Source organism: Aplysia californica, unplaced genomic scaffold (genome assembly GCF_000002075.1).
Source record: "Aplysia californica isolate F4 #8 unplaced genomic scaffold, AplCal3.0 scaffold00796, whole genome shotgun sequence".
In the NCBI taxonomy this organism is placed as follows: Eukaryota; Metazoa; Mollusca; class Gastropoda; order Aplysiida; family Aplysiidae; genus Aplysia; species Aplysia californica.
This window is the reverse complement of record NW_004798066.1, coordinates 132,487-153,819: the sequence shown is the minus strand read 5'-3', so window position 1 is coordinate 153,819 and position 21,333 is coordinate 132,487. Positions and strand designations below refer to the sequence as shown.

Genomic DNA, 21,333 nt, shown 5'->3' with positions numbered 1-21,333 from the left:
GGTCCCCACCAAATTCTGGAAATTTTTTTCAAGACCCCAATTTCAGGGAGAAATAAGGCCGCTACGAGTCAAGAATGATCCCCCAAAAAGCCCATCTATCAATGATAAAGTCAAAATGTCTTTACATGAACGCATATGTTGTAGTATAGTCTTCAAACAATACATGATAATAATACTGGGTGACTGCCAACCCAGCTTCTCAATTTTCCAGGGGAGGTGTGTCTCATCCATTTTCCAGGGGCATGTTACATAACAATGACAGCATGTGCTCCATTTATCTCTCTCTCTCTCTCATATCGATAAATATATATATATATATATTATATATAATATATGTACATGTTTGTGAATACACATACACACACACATGTAGGTACGTTATATCCAGTCAACAACATGTCAGTGTGGCATTGGGATCTTGTGTGACTTAGGTATTTCAGTCTGTTCTTACTTATTTATATTTTCCCCTCATCATATTAGTCGACATAAACTACATAAAAATGAATCCCGTTTTGAGCCTGAGAAAAGACCTACAACCAGAAAATCGATTGTCAATAACCAGTCTGGCTGTCATGATTCATATATATTATAATAAACGTGAAGACGAAAACTATTGCTCAAACTCAAAGAAGAGTAATAACTTGAATTGCTCAAGTAGATCTATTCAGTGTAAGAGGTATAACTTAGTAGTGTAAGATCTGAGGGAAGGCAAGATGCAGTGACACTGAAATTCTGCCAATCTTGAACAGAAAGCTAAAATATAGATATAGATTACTATAACCCCATCCAATGAAACGCGAACACTAGTTCAATAACAAGGCATGGCGGATCCCGATTCCGCACAAGGCCTGCACCAACGCGCTTTGCAGAGAACTCTTATGGTAGTTATCAAAGTTCTAAACACTAAAAATTTGCTTGTAAGTTTAAATCAGGACAAGTGGCAGGTGAGCCTGCAAGAAAAATTCCATACACAATGCAAGTGCCGCTAAGGACTCAAACAGAGATGCCAACATTTCAGTCCAGCTTGATGCCATCTAAATTTACAGCACAGTCAACCACATATCTAACATCGTAGCCAGGCAGACCCACCGTGGCCTTGTTCCCCTGCCCATTTCACACTTGTTGATGACAAAGCTCATCCAGTCCTTGGCAAAGGCGACAATCATCAGGCACTGCTTTTCTCGCTGGTCACGGCAAATTAAACGCATCAGCTCTTTCTGATACTGTTGATGAGAAGGAAAAAGAAGACATAGCGAGTTAAAAAATTTGAAGATGCATTATGAAAGCCATGACAACCTGACAATCGAGCAGGAGAGAAAGGTATGTCAGTCATGTCTACACAAGCTGTCAAGACACACAATAACACAGTGCTTACCCCTGTAGTCAAAGCCGCATACAAGCACTTTGCCCGTATTCCCAACATAAGCTACAGTCAAACCTGTGTAAGACGGCCACCCATTGTCAAGGAGAAAAGTGGCCGTATAAGACAGGTGGCCGTCTTAGGCAGGACTGATCAAGATAAAGGAAACAAACCATTCCCATCTGAGGCCCTAATCGAAAGTAGCTGCATTGTTGTTGTCTTTGTTGGTGTTGTTGCTGTTGGTTTGTACTTCGTTTGTAATTTTTATTTTTTCGCTGATTTTGCACAATGGTGACAATAAAACGAAATGTATCAAACAAGGAACACCGAGTGCCATGTTAAAACAAACACACAAACACATGGGTCGCCACCACTTGGAGAACGAGGGACGTTTCTGTAACAAGTTCATGTTGACGTCCTTTGTTACTTTGTTACACTTACAGACTGGGTAAACAGTAACCACTCATCTCACTTACGATTTGTGTATGAGTTCTGGGCGGGGCTTATGGGTTATGACGGATCACACGCTTACCTCACCAGCAGCTGAAAATTGGTAGCTATTGGTCAACAGTGGGAGGGGCCTACGCAACATGATCGGTTGGAGGAACTACCTAACAACAACGACAGATGATTGAATTATGACGGCTCGCCCACAACGCCAGGGGCCAATGCACAATTTATGACAAAACGTAATGGAGTCACTAAGGTGACCGTCTTAGACAGGTATTATTGCTTAGTATTATAGGGGTTGTGTGTTAAATTATTGTGGCCGCGGCCGCGTTGGACAGGTGCCTGTTTTACACAGTTAAATTATATAGAAAAAACACAAGGAGGGAAATGGAAAGTGGCCGTTTGTACAGGTGGCCGTCTTATAGAGGTGGCCATCAGGGCAGGCTCGACTGTATTTATACACATAATATATGTCACCCATGTGGTGAACCTGAGAATGCAAAATAAATACAGTGCAGCCTCTCTATAACGACATCCTCAGGACCAGAAAATCATTTTAGAGAGGCAACCAAAAATCGGCCGGCCAGGGGGTGTAAAGTACACCAAGACTGCAATGGTACGACGTGTGGACCAGAGAATTTGATTAATTCCCTATTCACAAAGAGTTTTTGCCACCAAAGAGAGTACGGTTAATTTTAAAAGAGGAATATCTGTGGTGTCACACACACGTCGATAAAAAACAGTAAATTAGGCCAAAACAATTCCCCAAGGACTTCCATGCTGCACGTGGCGGTTTTGCCCCTTTAGGAAGCTTTGCAGTGAGCATTGTTAACACTTACCACTTTTAGAGCACAACATTTTGAAACATTCTTTGGTATCTTTTTTCATATTTCTTAAATATCAGGGCTGTCTGTCAAGGTGGTCCTTAACTTAAGTTGAAGTCCGTAGTAATAATAATAACAATAAGTGGAATTTATATAACACCTTATTCTTAGAAGGCTCTAGCACTGTACAATGCAGAACTATCACTCAACTTAGCTCTCACACACATAGACAACACTAAGAGGAGGTGCATGTATATTTGACAGCAGATAAAAATAACCAAAAAATAATCATTACACAGCTATAAGGAATCAGTACTTAAGTTTGTAGGCAGACAGTGCCTTGCATCGTGGAATCTACCCCCTCTCACTAAATTTCAAAGTGAATTAAACTCACAAAACATACTGATCAGGTACTTTGTCATCAAACAAAAGTTTAAAAATTCTCAAAATTCACGTAACATAAACCAGAAGTGGTCTTGTTTTAGCACTCCTTCAGCTGTTTTGTGCGTAGTCCACTTTTATGGAGTAATTAAGGGTTAGCTTCAGTGTACATAAATATCAACACTTTTTCTTGGCCGAAGGCATGCTGGACATTTGTTTTGAACTTTAAAGAAGGTTCTGGGGCTGCATGACAACATTCAGAACTTTACAAAGTATCCCAGCGCCTCTTCTCCCCAGTTTGGCAACAGAAGCATGGATGAGTTCACCGCATTATCTGTCATGTAGAGCCAAACCCATATCTTTGTATCCAATGACATGCAGTGGGTTTTTAAAAAAATAGAATGTGGTGCTTTATTAGTACTTTTTCATTAGAATATTTATTGTATAATGACATGTAATGTTTTGATACCTGTGTCAGTGTGTGGTTGTTTCTTTTTTGGCAGTGGTTTACCATGTCAGAAGTGAATGTGAAGATCCTTAAATGATAATCAGATGAGGAGAAATTGCGAAGGAAAGTGATACAAAAATTAACGCAATCAACTTTTATACAGGTATGGTGGCAAGCATTCCTATCATCATGGTGGTTGAATGCAAGAGTGCATGACTGACAGATGTATTATCTTTGCACAGGAGGTCAGGTTGGGGCTTGGTCATCAACTAAAGTATCAGTTTTGGAGGGATTTAACTCATTCGCTACGTATCATTTTCGGCTTGTGGACGAATTTTTTTCGGGAGGGCGAAATGATATGATGACTAGTGCGCAGTTCACAGGTCTTGGGGGCTATAAATTCAAATAAATATCAACATATTATATACCAACATTTTCAGTATGGTTTGTAGAAAACATCTGTATTGTTTATTTGAGTATTTTTCAACTTTGGTTCCTGTAAGAGGCGATTATGCATCACAATTGTGATTGGCTGCGGATAAAATTTGAAAACAAAAAATTTATAATCTCAGATGAAACTAAAAAAATATGTTTGCACCTAGTCAAATTACACATCAAAATAACCATAACTGTATATAGAACAGGAAAATATTGAAAAATGAGCAGTTATTTACATACATTCCATAATATTTGTACATTTGGATTAAAAAAATATTTTTTTTTCAATAATTTTGAAAAAAGGATCCCAAACAGAAAAAAACCACTCGTATCTTATATGGAATTATTCAGAATTGCATTTGGAATAAACCTATACATGTCTTAGGTGGTACTTTTAGAGTAAATTCACCAAAAAGTAGTGATTTTGGGGAGAAAAAAAATATTTTGACTATTTAGATCTAGGCCTAGATCTAGCACTCAAAAATATTGATCTCAATTACAGTGCACTGACAATTGAGTCCAGTAGCATCAATATTATAAAGAAAAATCCTACACTTCTTTAGTGAGCAAAATAATGATACATTTTGTTGAGTAAAAGTACTAAGACTGGTGTCTGGGCTATAATTTGGGCTTCGCGATAAAACCATGTCGCATAAACTTCGAAATCGTGTTTCAAAACTGAATCAAAACCCTCGATTTTCGGTGGAAACGCTTGACCCGGAAGTCAACTTTATATTATGACCTTTATTTTAACATGGATATGTGGATTGGAATAGAAACCAAGCTAAAATTAAACGTCGGTTCTCGAGCCGCCGGGGGCGGCTTAGCATACTTTAGCCGCGCCGCCCCCCACGGCTCGGCGTAGCGAATGAGTTAACAGTCGTAATCAATGTATCTGTTAGACACATTCAGGTGACATTTCAAAAAATAAATCTTGAGAACTGACTTGATATCAAAACAAACTCTCTGGCAAAAAAGAATCTCCATAAAAATTAAATTTAAGAAACAAAACTGATACACATACATAAACAATAATAAAAATTTGTCTAACCTCAAAACCAAAGTCATAGATCTTGAGCATGGTCTCCCTGTAGAGCTTGAGAATGCTCTCCTCATGTTGGATGACCTCGTTGAAGTTGAGCTTCTCATTCACCTGCTGGATGGCCTGGGCCAGCTTGGCCATCAACTCAATCGCATTGGTCTAAGGGTAAGAATAGAGAGACAGGATGTCAGGCTGTATAGTTTCCCAGCTTTTCAGGTGTAGAAAGCCTAATATTTTGAAATTCTAAAAAAATCTCAGTTTCAAAAATATTTGGTTGAAATTCAATTCTAAATGTTGTGAAAACCAAAATACAGAATGTATGTACAGTTGCAAAATGGAAAAAAGCTTTTTTCTCTCTCCTACAAATGTTGTTTTCTGGGTTCCCACATATCAAGAAGAAAAAACTTTCCAGGGTTGGGGTTTTTTTTATGGTGGTGTTGTATTTATTGGCTGTTGTTGGCTTGACTCTCGCTAAAACTAAAGTGGCTTGATGTGTCATACACCTCTGATCCTGAGTGTAAATCCTACATCACTACAGAACATGCCCCACATCGTAACTGATTGTTTCAAGTGTAAAATTAGATCCATTTTCTTTTTCTCTTTATTCTCTCACTGGCCTTAGCCCTTGGCCCCCATAATGCAAAAGCGCTGGAATTTTTCAACACCTTGTCAAACTAATCTTGGTCTCACTCCTGACTTTGCGGAAACTGATGTTTTTTACAGGGCAAAGTGATACTGAGCAACTACTTGGGTTCCGTGCACAGAGGGTGTTAAATTAAACTTAGACAGCAGCACACGTCATTGTGACATAGACTGTAGGAATCTGTTTACGCCAAGAAAGTAGAAGTGGGTTTGGGGAAGCTGACCGGCATACGAATGTTCAAAAATTGGAATCAGGGTTGTTAAAGCCATCTGTGGGGTAAAATTTTCCCCATGTTGACCCAGGATGACTATGCAATTTATTTTCCTCCATTTTTTTAGACCTACATCCATTTCCTTCGAAGTTTCAAGCGCCCGTTTCAATCAATTATGTTCAGAAGTTAAGTAAAAATGGGTTTTAAAAAATAATTTGCAAATTGAGGGTCTTATTTTAAAATATTTTCTTCATTTTCTTTTTCAAATATTTATTTTTCCAATTTCAAATTACGTCTTCTCCATTATTTTTCATCTGAATGGCCCCATATTTTTACACAATGTGCGTTCATAGGAGACCTTTACTGAAATAGAGCCTTTTTAGAAGATAATAAGAAAATAAAGTTACAGTGTTTTTGTTGGGAATTTCGAGGTTTTTTGCTATTTGTCCATAGTACATATTTTCAGTCCATAATTATTTTCATAGTTGTAATATTAAAAATCTAGCATTATTCGTTCATTACATAGGTGTTGTAGTTTGTACTTACTAAAAATGAAAGCCAACGGACGAAAAATAAGAGAAAAGATTGCTTTTGAAATTTGATGAAATTATCCAATATGGTGGACATTTGCTTATATTATTATAAAAGTAATAAAATTATTACTATTTACAATTTCAAGAAAAGCTAGCATAATTTTCTCAACATTTGTATGCAGATTACAAATATGTCATCAGTTCATAGACAGCACGAATGGTTTTTGAGTTTTCAGCTTTTGAAAATAGTCCATCAGATAGCTCAGTTTCACTCTAATTTGCCATTTCAGTGTTTATTTAAATGATACTGATTTTCAAAACTGATTATTTTTAATCCTTGAATGGACTACTTTGAGAAAATGAGAAAAAACAAGTAAAAATCACTTAATTGTAGATTTTGGTCCTACAAAGTAGAGTGTGGACTTAAGCACAACTTGTACACAGGACCTCCGAGATTTTTTTGCCTTTATCCTTTAAGTCTAGGTGTTGGATCTTACCTGGTTAAAAGACAGCAGTAAGAAGAAGCCAAGGAGAGCAAAGCCAGGAGCCCAGAGGAAGGGGGGCAAGGGGGCAAAAGGGGGCAGAATGTGGAGACAAAAGAAGACGGCAGAAAGAACATGGTTAGAAAGCAGGAAAGGAGGGGGTAACAAAAGTAGATCTTCAGAGTATCTAAGACAGGATTCCAAATTGATAAGATTTTATTTAAAATGCATGTGCGAGTCATGTACTAGATCCTGCACTGATGTTTTATTCGGTACTTCCAAGCAAAAGAGATAGAAGAAAAAGTTGCATGTTTTTTCGTTTTTTTAAACGAATCAGACGTAACAGAGAAAAAAAAAAAATCAGTATACACACGAGCGAAATCGGGTAAATCGGGATGCTTGAGATTTGGGGCAAAAATTCGGGATATCCCGATTCAATTGGGATGAGTTGCAGGTCTGTTCAAGACAAAGCAAGAGACCCAGTGATTAACATGTATCTCCAAAGGAACAGAGCAAAGAGGATGGAGAACCACGAAAACTTAACAATCCAAGTCTAAGATCACCCATTCAGATCTGAAGAAGCGTCTTTCGCATTATAGACCAGCATGATACCAATGGAAGAAACAGCATTCAACATCAAAAAGACCTAGACAGTAACAAAGAAAGAACAGAGACAGGAGCAAACCCCCCCCCCCCCACGACACCTGTAGATGAAATAGCCCATTCTTCAGAGCAATTATCAATGGAATTTGAGCAATATACAAAAATGAAACAAATTCTAACTTATCTTCAGCAGAAAGTGTCACTTAAAAAATAGACAATAGCTACACGAGAAGCCACAAAAGGCTATATTCCCATTGTCACTGCCAAACAACCATCAATAGAAGAGCATGTCAGCCCTCACACAGCTAACCCAATAGAACCAGATGGTCTTACCTTTAACTCTGAGAGTGACTCAGCGATGGACTGATGGCAGGAGGTCTGTTCATTAACCAGCTGCAAACAGCTACCCATACTGTTTTGAAAGTACTTCCTCTGATTAGCCAGGGTGCCGGAGTGGGTTACTACAAACAATAGACCCATCACCTGTGGAGATTTATTTGTTTCTTTGAGGTAAAGAGAAGAATTCCAACACAATGATAATCATTTGGCTAGAGGGGAAGCCAACCTACAAGTTCCCATATCAGGGTTAATGTGCATTGATCGGTCAACATAATTGTACTTAAACGTTCAGTTTTGTTTCAAAATGTATGACTTTTTTACTATATAGAATGTCTACTTTTGGGTGACGACATTTTATTCATATATATAAAATGTCTGGTCTACTTTTGGGTCACCTTGTACAATGAGGGGGGAGTAAGTGCATGATGTCATTTCTGCTAACATCAGCTATGGCCACATGAAAACATGTCGGATACAATGAATGAAGATAACACTGGCGACTCACGCAATTGGCTAGCCACATTGCTGAGTAAAAGAATTTTTCAAGCGGACTGTTCCCTTTTTTAGTCACGATGGGCGAGGAGGGTTAAAAGTCTTATTTGGTATCATGAATACTTTTATAAGAAAATGTGGTCAGTCAGCCCAAACCACCATATCACTGACCTCTATGTGGGAGAGAGCGATGGCCGTCTCAGCGGTAGGCTCCACATGCACAGGCTGGCCAGGCCACCGCGGGCACTCTTTGACCTGGTCCGTGCCACTTTCACAACGCATCATCAGCAGGTAGCCCTCTTCCTTTGCCGTCAGCTCCGTGGCACCCTCTCGCCCCGAGGTCACATTCAGCAGTTGGTAGATCAGACGCTCATTGGAGATGATGCTGCTGGGGACAAACATCATGTAGCCGGCACTCAACGGGGCCACCAGCTGCAGAAAAAAATACTTATTAGGTGTCTCGGAGCTGACTTGCAAATCACGGATCACATTGAAAGTCTGAACACTTATTACAATCTACACCATTTAACCCTCTAGAGCCTAGGGCCATATGTGCCGTACATGGCATATCCATTTTACACAATGTTACCCAACACTAAAGCTTGTCCACTTTCATCTGCCCTTCTTAAAAAAATTCTAGCTCATTTACCAACTTACAAACGTGCATGAAACTTTGCATAGAGTTCCTGTGTCCCGGCAAAAATATAATTTTTATTTATAAACCTATTGAAAACTACATCCTCTTGTAATATTAATATCAAATTCAGCACTGCATTATGTATTATGTTCTTCCTAGCTTTTTCCTGCTTTCCTGGTATGAGTGAGAAACTTCCTAGTGCATAAGTAACAACCCCCCCCCCCCCACCCCATATTATAAAAAATACAACAGATCCATCTACCCTTCTTTGGCTTATTTTGATGTTGTTGCAGAGAAAGTTACCTGCACATGGTCTGTTTCCATTAGTTTGGTCAGAAGCTCTTTAGTGGTCACAGTGATGTTGAAATCAGCAGCTATTTCCAAGTCCTGCGGGTAGCAAACAAAACCAGTATAAATAATTATGATCATGCAGAAGACATCTGGCAAGAGCTGTAAAATCTACAATTGTCAGACTGATTGACAAAATTCAAAAAGTTAAATATTTGAGCAACTACGAAAATTGTAGGAGATTTTGAGCCTTGATATGACACCTGAACCTAAACTTGCGCTACACCTGCTAGTGTAACAAACAAACGCTGCGAATACGACCAGAAAAAATTGAACTAATAGACCATATTAGGACAAGTATTCAAAAGTTTGGAGTACAATTATTTTTTTCATTTGTTAATCAGTGACACCCTTAAATTCTCGGGCTGTTTCCAGTGTCCCCGCGATTTTACTCAAATTCAGCCTTTCAGTCACCAGTCATCCTGTTGTACAGCCCCAGCTCTGCTGCTATGTATTAAACTATGAACTTTGAAATTAAATGTTCATCAAAGTTTTTAACCACCCCGGCAGAGGCGTATCACGGCGTCGCTTTTCGCCCAAGTCTGTTACTTTTAGTAAATGTGACTCAAGGGGTCACGGGGTTAGTGAGCCCTGAAGTGACTTTGCCGGTGTCGTTTAAGAAGTTCGCATTTTTGTCTATGTTTGAAACGATATAACTTCTTCCCCACATAGCAAACCATTACACTGATGTACTAAAAGCTCAATGTCTTGTGATAAATTTTGTGTAGAAATGATTAATTTCTGTGCCTTAGTTCTTGTTCTAGACAAGTGTTTGTAGAGTGCCCAATTTGTCCCACTTTATTTATTTACTTATGAATAAAAGATTGTTTAAGTTATTAGAGAAGAAAGATGCACATCTGCATTTTTTGACAAAAGACACTCAGTGTTAGCTCTTGTTTTACCATTAAACAAGAGAAAGTTTCTCTGCGTTTGTTCATGAACCATGCTGTGTCTGGGGCATCCTGCATACAACTACGAAAGATATATTACGTGACTTAAAAACCCCCCAAAAACTGTGTAAATACATGGGAAGAGATAAACTTCTTGTATGGAATAAAAATAATGACAACTAACACATTCACTCTTAGTTTTTGTGTCGGAAATATGCACGGACATATGAACGTAAAGAAATCAGAACACTGTTAGTTATTGTTAATGGTTACAGAATGAAAATAAAAGCTGGAAAAAGTCTGGTGCTGATTCAGTGTCACTTGAAAGCTAGAAACTATTCTTATAACCCAATTACGAGAAGTCATCCCTGTTATTCTTAGCGTTTTAAGAAAAGTAAGGAGTTTCAGGAGTGTAACAGACACTGATCGTTCGTAATGTAGATGTATTCTGGCACTAAAATGGATTTGTACTTCTTCAGAGATACTACAGGGTAATTTTTATAAACTTTCGAGAAAATATGCTAATATTTCGATTATATTAGACACATGATGTATTTGGAGGAATTACTTCATTGCGAATTGTGTGCCGGATGGATCAAGTTGCAAAATTACAGCTTTCTGAGTATCTCCATCAATGTAATGTTGTTCATGTTCCAAAACTTCAACAATTTTTGTCACGCCGTTTTTTAAATACTGGTTGTTGTTTTTTATTCACATTTATCCAAAAAATGTTACAATTTAGCATTGCCGACTTCAGCACGTCTAACGAAATAACCAGACAAGTTACAATGTCCGTTCTTTTTTTTAGTCTCAAGAGCAAAAATGCATGCTTTGGGTGCATTAAATTATAATTACCATAAATACAAGGATACACCTAAAACTGTACGTTGAAAAGTACCAAAAATTAAGTCAGCCAAGACAGAGCGGTGAGAAGGAGCTGACCCCCGTAACCCGGACGTGATAAGGGGCTCCGCAGGGAACCCCACTGCTGCAACTAAACTTCCACTGCCGGTGCGCCATGGTATAAGCTTACCTGAGGGTAGTTACCTTATTTGGGCTATATACAGCCTAAATAAGGGGAGTACTTATTTGGCATACATAATAAAAAAAGCCCAAATAAGGTCATCCATTTCTTTTAAATCTTAAAAATCTCAGGAGCCCATTGTAAATTCGGCGGTTTAGGCACCTTCGGTACGACAGTAGAATAAGTCCAAAATCTGTAAATACCAGAAAAATCTGTAGAAAATGGCAGCTTTGGAATTCGGGGTGTTGTGATTGTATACTTATAGGCAAAAGAAAAGTGAATAACTAAAGCATCAGCAAAACACATTTCTCTCCACAGGACTTTGTCATGAGTAAATGAAATTCAAATTTGTTTAATTTACTCAGCAACGAGAGTGTCAATAAATGGGAGCTTAGGTGTGTTTTAAGCGTCACTGTTATTTTTGAGACCGTGACCTTGGGACTGAAAGCCTGTAGCCTGTGTGACCTCAGTTGGCTGCAATAACCATTCCCCATGGATTTCACAAGAGCATTTATTTATCGACCAAAGATCTGTGCCCACAGTGATCGGAGGCTGCAGCCAATTGAGGGGCTATCCATGATCTTGGTTGCAGCTGGTTGACCTGCCTCTGGATAGCGCCCCAGACGTGCTCAATGAGGTATACGTCAGGTGAACGAGCCGGATGAGGTAAATGACTGATGTTGATCTGCCCAAGAACTGCTGTGTTAGGAGGACAGTATGTGGTTTTGCGTTGCCTTGGCGGAAAAAGAAATTTGGAAGCATCTGAAAAAAGAACACCATATGAGTCTGAAAAACTAGGTCAATCTAGCGCTGAGCTGTGACCCCATATCCTTGTCCCTGACCCACATTCTAAAAGGAAACGGGTCCAATTCTTTGATTTAGGGCGATGACTCCTGCTTGGCCGTCCCCAAGGGTCGCTCTCCACATTGTTGGTATCAGCGCAGCACGTCAGGTCTGTGCGCCATACACAGGTGCGCCCATTTGTGGGATGAGCGAAGAATCTGCTCCCGAGAGTGAATAGCACCCTTCTCCATTGTCTGTTCTACCTGTTCAGGAGAGCTTGTATCCACAGAAGCTGGTCACAGAGATGCTGAGGAGGAGTCAAAACTGTCTTGTTACATGGCTGTCTGCACCGAATGCCTGTGGAGTGCAATCTCCGCCGCACAATTCTGGTACACAGGGCCCGTACTGTTTGTCCAATGGTGTTCTTAGTGGTCCCAGTGGCTATCAGGAACTGTATTGGCGCACCATGAGGCGATCCTGAGCTGCAGTTGTCGTCTTTGGTCTTGCGGCTCAGGGAGATCACTTGTCGTGTTGGTGGCTCGAAATGTTCTGTAGTCTGTAGATGGTGGAAACGTGCACGCCTGTTATAGTTGCCATATGTCAAGCAGACTCGCCAGTATGTGGTTGTCCAATAGCTCCCTCACGGTTTTCTGAAGAAAGTCTTGACATCTTGATACTGCTTTCGTTTTCAACTGAATTACGCATTTCAACGCTTCAAATTTATAGGTTAGGCCTACATACCCTCATGAACACAACTTACTACTTGAATGATGTGGCAAGTGAGTACCCATGAGCTGTGGTAGTTGTTTAGTTGTTTGTTGCAGAAACGACAAATCAGTGAATTACATTTTTTAAATGAGGCAAATCAAGCTGGTTCAGACCATGCCTCAATGGAACATGTAAACAGTATTCACTAATGGAATGCTTTAAAGATGATGAAAATTGTGCATTTCTTTGCCTCTGAGTATATCTTCACAACACTGGAAAAAAAATCATGATGCTTCCACCAAATTTGTAATGGTGGCCAGCCCTGGTTATGCACATATCCTCAACTCAGCAGCACATGCAGTAACACAAAAACAAATGATTCTATAAAAGCCCACTATTCCCTGAAATTCAAGGATAGTTCAAACACATGGTCCGAAATGTACATACTTTCCTTAGTAGTTTTGCAAAGCCAAGGGCTTTAGATGCTCTTTCTCGGGCTTCGTTGAACAAGTTTTTGAAGTTTCGGAGAATCCCTTGAACATTCTGTCTAGAGAAGAAAGAAAGGGAAATATTTCATTAGTACAACTATAAGCAAATACAAGTGCTGTTGGGCAACTATAAGCAAATGCTAGTGCTTTTGAGCTGTTGAATGGGTAACAGGCTATAAAGAGCAAAAGATCTTGTCAGTCTGTTAGTGTTTGAGCGTTTAATCGGCTGCTTGCCAGAGAATGTTTCTGAGTGTTCTAGGGCTTGCTGGGGTAAGGTAATAATAATTATTAAGCACCAAGTACATACTGTAGAGCGTAGTTATGTGCTATATGAATGTAATTATTATCATTATTATTACCTGTTTGTAAAAAATACAGAAGCAATCTTTAAAACAATACAGCAACAAATAAAAAATACAAAAGTCTGCATAATCATTTCACAATACTCACTTCATGTCTGCCATTTTTTGTTCTCTTTTGAAATTGTCTATGTTGTCATTTTCATCTCCCTCATCTTCCTCTTCATCACAATCCTCCTCTGGGAAATCGTCATCGTAGAGGTTTCTGGTATTGTCATCAATACCAGTATCTACAAAGTCTGCAATGGAGCTGAGTAGGCTGCTGGCTAGGGCACTGTAAAAATGAAAATCGTTCTATTACTGATAAAGCTGTACGGGAGCTCTCGTGGTCTAGAGGTATGGTGCTTGCCTCTCATTCAATAGGTCCCTCCCATGTTCAAAACCTGCCTCAGAGCGACAGAATAATTTTCTTCTCTGGAATTGTCTCATTTCACCTCTTTTGTTGTTCTCCAGACAAGTTTTGTCGTCTGCTTCTATTAACAGTGCTTCCACCAGCTGAAGCTGAAAAGTAAAGAAAATTCTGCCGGGGGTCGCAGAGGCCGCAGGGTCCAGGGACAGAGTCCCGGTGGGGGTTCAGGGGGCTTTGCCCCCCGAAGAAATAGAAATCTAGTGCTTTTAGAGGGTTCAAAATGGCATTTGGGAGCCTGTTTGAAGAGATTGCCTACAACCCATAACATTTATTTGTTCGCCAACATTTCGTCTTGTTTGATTTTTTCACCTACATATCTTTCCATTGCTGGCAATGTTTAAAAGCAGGTTCCCCTTCCATTGCTACTATAATTCAATTAATTTGTCATCGCACGATTGATAGAAGGCAAACCTGGGAATAATGAATAGTTAGGCACCTTCACAATACAGTTACCCAGCGTATACCTTAATTTTCCACAATTTTCACTTCTGAATCTTGCATGTCACAATCTCGGAACACCACTTCGAATTATTCTTGATTTTAGTAGTTTTAGCATAATTTATTTCATCGCGGCCCTTATCGCGTTCCCATGCCATTGAATCTTTGCATTGATAATTTCTCCAGATCTAGACAATAAATTTGCAAACAAGTTTCTTTCTGAAGGTAATTTTCCGTCTAAGATCACAAGTCAATTTATTTGATCAACGCGCATATTTTCCAGCCCCTGCAACAGTCCGAAGATAGACAGACGGAATAAGTGAATAATTGAAAGGAGGAAATTGGCACAAAAAGTTCGCCAGATTTTGATCAATCTGCAGGTAAAAATGTACTGCCGGCCAACCCGCAATGAACGCATGGGGCATAGCGGAATAATGGCCGATTGCAGGAAATGCGCAATCTTGCAGGTCTCTATAACATTAACTTATTGCCGTAGCTTATACAAGACGATACGAAGGCGAGTACGGATCTTTTGCTATGGAATTTCAGTAAATATCTAGTCCTACGCTGTCGAAGTTTTTTTACGTAGGAAGTTGATAATGATGGAGGAACAAGTACGGAACTGGCAGAAAGTACGAATTTCCATAAAAATACGGAAGAGTGGAAGCACTGATTAAGTCATTTATTGCATTTACTCCCCCCCCCTCCCCCTTCACAGACTCCAGGCTCCTCTACTTTACTCCTGACTCTTTCTACATGTATTGTTCCTCTCGGCTCCATCTTACTGCTGTCTTTAAACTACACCCTGATCTTACGTTAAGTAAGATCAAACACCTAGCCTTCTCAGACAAGAGCTAAAAATCCCAAGTTGTGCATATTAAAAGATCTCTTGGTGGTACTAAAATCGATAAGAGTAAGCTTCAGCCAACATACGGGCAAAATTTAAAAATCAATTCCTACGAAAACTGAAAATACCCTAGTCTGTATATAAACATTGAGTACCTTCGAAATTAGAATGTGGCTGCCTGAAAGCAAGAGGCCCTACTAAGTTGGAAAAAAGGTCTCATGCATAAAAATCAGTTGCACTGCAAGTTGAAGAACTAGCAGTCAACTACCCCTGAGATATAGCAGGGGAACACAAAGAAGAAGATTTTAAAAACGTTCATTTTCTAATTGTTCAGAATTTGATCTCTTAAAACAATCATTAAGCAGTTAGCAATACACCCATCAGAATTCATTTTCAAGACAAATCTCATTCAGAGCACAAGTCAAAGAGCATTTTCAGACCTTTCCTCAAAGAAGAAACAATAACAAAAAGTACATGTTTTACTGTCTCATGCATTTATATGAAAAATACCCGACCCTTTTAGAGGTGTCATCCATAATTTAGTTAAGAAAAACAAGTAAGTACAAGGAAAACTAAACTGACTGGCAGCTGTAAACTATAACTGTACTCAGCCACTCTCTTGATTTCCCCAGTAAGACAACCCATCGCGAAGTTATCGGAGTTATTATAGTCACGTTGCCGTGACTGTCCCTCAGAGCTACTATAGTTGCGATCGTGAACACGAGCACTTGAGACCCAACTTTGTGTACGGAACCACTGGAAATGGCTTAAACTAGGTTAAACTCTTTTCAATGATGATTTTCCTATCATTTCCAGCCCCAAACAAGAATCTAGACCCAGCATTGGAACAGAAAAAGAACAGTCTAGGAATTTGTTTACATCAGTCACTAAGGCAGTAATCAAATCTGAATGAAGAGACTGAGCCACAAGAGATGGGGACTCCGACAGCGCTATAGACCTTGCACTCGTCTTGGTAGACCTAACAACAGACTACTTCGACCCCTCGGAAGGCAACGACCCCATCAGTGTACTACGAAAGAGCTCCAGGCCACCCAGAATACAGCATAGAGTAGTGGCACAGCAGCCACCCTGGTGGAATGAAGAGACTGAGGCATTGTGGAAGATCAAATGCCTGGCGCTGAGAAGACTCGAGAGGGACAGATCAAACATGCAGTTGAAAATTGAGAAAAAGCTAGCAGATCTAAGACTCGATGAGGCAGCAAAAGAAGCCAAGGACCTAGCATATGACAACTTCTGCCTGGGTGTGAACAGCGGCAGGGTCCTGTATCAGTTCTGGAACTTCTACAGGTGCATGACTAATAGGAAGAGCAAACAAGCTATTCCTGATTTCCAAAGAGAGGATAACATTTGGATGCGCACTGATGAAAAAAAGGGCCATGCTCTGTTTAAGAGATACCTAAGACAAACTAACATGAAAGATGAGGACAAGACAAAACAGCTGCTCAACAGGATCCAACAGGACAACAAGGATGAAGCCTGTCTACAATTTGTGACACACGAATCGTTACATAAATATATCCAGGAAGCATCCAACACTTCTCCTGGTCCTGACAGAGTACCTCATGGCCACATGAAGAACATGGAGGAAGGACAGACAATGACACTAGCTGAGAGGCTAAATGAAAGCCTGTGGACAGGGTAGATACCTGAAGACTGGCTGGACAGTCACCTGTCCCGAGTTCCTAAGCCAAATGAAAGATAGCACTACGCCTTGGATGCTGGGCTTCGCAACCTACCGAGATCACACCAGGCTTACCACAGGGATCTGCACTCTTGCCGGTACTGTTTAACGTCTATACAATAGTAGACCTGCATGTGAGCCTCAACCAGATTGTCTGAAAATTTTGCGCAATCCCCCCCCCCCCCCCGAAAAAAACCCTTTGTGGGTGTCATAAGGAAGGACATCCGGGTAACGAGCGACCACCCCAACAAACACAATAAAGAAGAGACCTAACCCTAACCTACCCCCAAATAGAACCTGCAACGGGCCTCATGTAAAAAGGCCAAAACAAGTCCTAAATGAAAAAAAAAATTTTTAATTAAAAAACCACACTCCAAAACAAACAAGGAGCAAATAGATCTCGATCTAGATCTAGATTTCTAGATTCTAGATCTATATGGCTTACATCTACATTGCTATAGGGTTTGATACAATAACACAATAGAATTGGAATATGAATCCTCCATATACTATATAGATCTAGTAATCTAAATAAATCTAGATCTAGATCTAGATCTTGTAGAACAAGTGAATAGGAATAGGCCTTGAACTAAAAATCCGCATCCGATTCCGAACAGAGGGACTCTGCTAAGTCTAGATTCGAGATCTAGATCTAGATCTAGATAAATAAATAATTCACGCACCTGATGAAATGCTTATTTTTACCAATATTAATATTACAGCACAACCTATGATAGGGTTTGACACAATAGAATTGGAATATGAATCCTCCATTGAGGTCTATAATGATCTATATAAATCTAGATCTAGATCTAGATCTTGATTCTATTAGAACAAGAGAGTCGGACTTGAATGAATCCACACGATCTGAACAATTGAATTAGTCAACAAACGAAATTCAAAATGGCTGCTCGAGCACGAAACTGAAAGTAGATAATTTAAGTTGTCGTCTTTTTTCGTATTCGCATTTCTACTTAGGTTCCGACAATTATGTCGGAAACGCAGACGTCGGCAGTCGGCGGTGCGCGCGTTGGCGGTCGGCACGAAAACGAAAGTGCCGACGAAGCCGACAGGAGAAAAAGGGGTCGCTGGCAGTCGGCCAAGCCTCGCACTACGCACATTGACTGATACAGGCAGGCATAGCGATAGCATCGGCCGGTTCGCGGGTCGGGTCGGGTCGCGATTGTCGGATTTCAGACGATTGTCGGCAAACATGCAGGTCTACAATAGGGAAGATAGGGAAGATGCGCTCGGAGAGTACACAACGGTGAAGGCACACTGGGTAGAGAATGTTGCAACTGGCCACTTGGAGCTACAAACGTTGAAATTGAGACCCTGATAGAAGAGCACAGCGAATATGGAGATGCTGTGATCTTCACGGATGGATCAGTCAACAGGAGTCAAATCGGGCTGGGCCTTCAGTGTCAGAGTTGATGGGGTAGTTGTAAAAAGCAAAGCACTGACAACTTCCAGTATGTGTATGGAGATAAAAGCCATAAGTGAGGCTCTACACTGGATCAAGAACACAAGCCATCAGCGATCAGTAATCATTACTGACTCTATGAGCACACTACAGAACGTACAGAAAGGGATGCTGTATGCGGACTGGAACGCTACAATCAGGAAGAGCAGCCTGGAGAGAGTGGATCTTCTGCTCGGGCCACGCAGAGGTAACCGGCAACGAGAGAGCAGACAAGCTGGCTGCAGAAGTAAAAGTGCGAGGGAATTTGACACTGGACCCACCAACCGTCCTAACCCCTGTAGGGCAAATTTGAGGAAGAATACGCAGATATCGGTTCCCACACCCAAGGTAGACTGAAGGAGAAAGGGATCCAAAGAGGAGAAGGGAAATACAGCCACCCGTGAGGACCAGTCCGACGGATCTCCAACCAGATTATGATGGAGACTGTAAGCAGACAGACTCGGGATGGATCCTGAAGAGTGGGGGGGGGGAGAGCAGAGATAGACATGTTCTGACTGTAGTGACCCCAACACTGAGGACAAGGATTGACAATGTGTGTCGAATCTGAAACGGACGCAAATATGAATGTTTGCAACCTGTTCAATGCATTTTATCTGGATAGTGGTGATTAAAGAGGAAACAGACTGCATTTCAAAGCAAAAAGTGTGATGTATATATTCCCCCTGTGTCCTTGGCAGCTTGTTTTGTTTGTTTAGTACAGGGTTTTACGGCACTCGCAACTGCATAAGGTCATATGAGCGCGCGAAACACAAGTTAGTTTTGTTCACAACAGTTTACTGTACGGCTGGCTCGGGTCAGTAGTTAAATCTTAAAATGTTAAAATGTTTAAAAATCAGTGTAAATATATATATATTTTCGATCTAAAACAATTTTTCTAGTTAGTTGGCAGCTTGGGACTGTATAACTCACACTAAGACTAGGAGAAATTTACAACCAAATGTCAGGACTAACACACAGGCAAGGACTCTCTGACAAACAAACAAATAAAATCTATGACAAGGTATTGTTTAGAAAATGTTTATCTCCTGTTTTTTTCTTCAATCAATTTCCAGTTCAATGATATTTGGTTCATATTTTTTTTCTTTAAAAATAAGGAAGTTATAAGCATTTTTCACGATCCACCCTAACTTTCATGAAGTTCTCAAATTAATCAAATTTATTCACGTCTTGGGGACCGGACAGTGCAAATTAATTAAATTTGCCTCTTGAAGGGTTAATATAACTTCATAGGAGCAACCAACACACCTGAACTTCTTGCCTGCCTCTGCTTCTCCTCCCATTACAAAAGGACATATGGACTTGGTAAATGTCCATTCCTCCTCTAGGGCACTCTTCATGCCCAGTGAAGCCTCTGGTAAACTCTGCAGCATGTAGATCCAACTCTGTAAGTAGTTGAAGTAGACCTGGGGAGATACAGAAAAGCCCTGACCTCTTCACCTCAGGTCTGGTCCAAGTCTCGGACTGTCATCTAAATGCGCGTTTCTGACTTTTAATAAAAGCAGTTTTGGCATGCACAAATGAAGAAATAATGCCACACCATTACAGGGTAATAACAAAACCATTTCTCTTAGCTCCTGTAAACTTTCAGTTCTACTTTCATTTGTGAGAAATTAAGATTTTAGTTGCCACTGTGAGAACTGGACTTTATTCTACCAGGCAGCCTAGAATCAACTTAGTGGCTGAGAATAGATAATGTTTCTTATTTAACACTTTGCAGTCACACAGCCAGCAGTACAAAATACCCCATCTGGTCACCCAGTCAGGAGAGTGACTGCAACGGACTTCTCGGGCCTGGTCTGTGCCAAGTGACTGTAAAGTGTTAAGCATTAGAGCCTCACTACTAAAGACAAAACATCAAAAAGCTACATTCCCACACAAAAAATTAAAGGCTAATTTCATTGTGACATAACTCTGAATGCTGTCATTGTGCTGCACCTAAACAGGGCTACAGAAAAATATTTAACAAAATAAAGTTTGTTTATTTTGACACACTTTGCTGAACAAAGCTATTAAGAAGTGCAAAAAAAATACACCTCTCTTTTAATATCTCTTGTGAGATCAAAACCATCAAACCAATGAGTTAGACAAAATAATTTTTTATATATTAAAGAGCGCTACATAAATGCCTTTTCATCATTATTATAATACTGAAGAGACAACTCACATCCAGCATGCTCTTCATATCTTCATCAAACTCTACCAGGTCTTTCTCAAACTTGGCCTCTGCCTCCTGTTCATCCCAGATGACGGCATTCACCATGTAGTGATAGTACTGTTTGACTAGTGATGCACCTTTCAAAACCTCTTTGCACTCACGAATTAGCTGCAGAATAAATAAACCACGGATGCACAAAAAAGTAGGAGAAATTGGGAACTAGGACTCATGGGTATCAATTAAGGACAAGTACTGTAACCAGGAAAACTTCTGAAACAGCATTTTGCTTCATAATTAACAAACACTGGGATGACTGATACAGTGATAAAGCAGTACTACCATATCACATGAACATGCACACCGTGCACATACGTATGCACATTCTACTAAATATATGATGTACATACACGATACAAACATAATTGAAACACCTTTTCCAATTAAAAATACTGCTTAGACATCAATAATTCCGAGGTAACAAATACAAGAATCTGACGATGAGGAGAAACTGTTTGTAACAGAGGTTAGAGGGTGCTCTGGAGTGATTTGCTCCTTCTTTCCTGTCAAACATCTATTGCCCTTACCTCTCTCCTTTTTTGTATTGGTTACTCTCTTGTAAGACATCTAATCTTCGGCACTTATAAGACCTAGCTGTGTTTGCAAGTGCCATTAAACTCTAACTAAAACAAAAAAAGACTATTAATAAGATACAACATACGCTTCCTTACTTTTTCCAACCTGTGTTACCTTGCCGTGTTGAGAGGAGAGACAAATGTCTTTTTCTTGTTCTTTGTATCGCCTGTTGCATGGTTATAC

The 21,333-nt window shown here is 40.0% G+C and overlaps 1 protein-coding gene across 2 annotated transcripts in view; it reads right to left on the bottom strand.

Moving 5' to 3' along the window:
• Positions 1-21,333, bottom strand: part of LOC101852883 (mitogen-activated protein kinase kinase kinase 4) — a 74,016-nt gene that overhangs the window by 34,574 nt on the left and 18,109 nt on the right. For both annotated transcript variants that reach the window (XM_035972686.1, XM_005109611.3), the window contains exons 4-12: positions 20,527-20,685; positions 19,608-19,765; positions 13,575-13,757; positions 13,084-13,183; positions 9,187-9,270; positions 8,418-8,678; positions 7,749-7,898; positions 4,953-5,102; positions 1,090-1,223 (exon numbers count right to left, since the gene is read on the bottom strand). In XM_035972686.1, the coding sequence (XP_035828579.1) occupies positions 1,090-1,223; positions 4,953-5,102; positions 7,749-7,898; positions 8,418-8,678; positions 9,187-9,270; positions 13,084-13,183; positions 13,575-13,757; positions 19,608-19,765; positions 20,527-20,685 (1,379 nt within the window). The remainder of the gene's footprint in view (positions 1-1,089; positions 1,224-4,952; positions 5,103-7,748; positions 7,899-8,417; positions 8,679-9,186; positions 9,271-13,083; positions 13,184-13,574; positions 13,758-19,607; positions 19,766-20,526; positions 20,686-21,333) is intronic.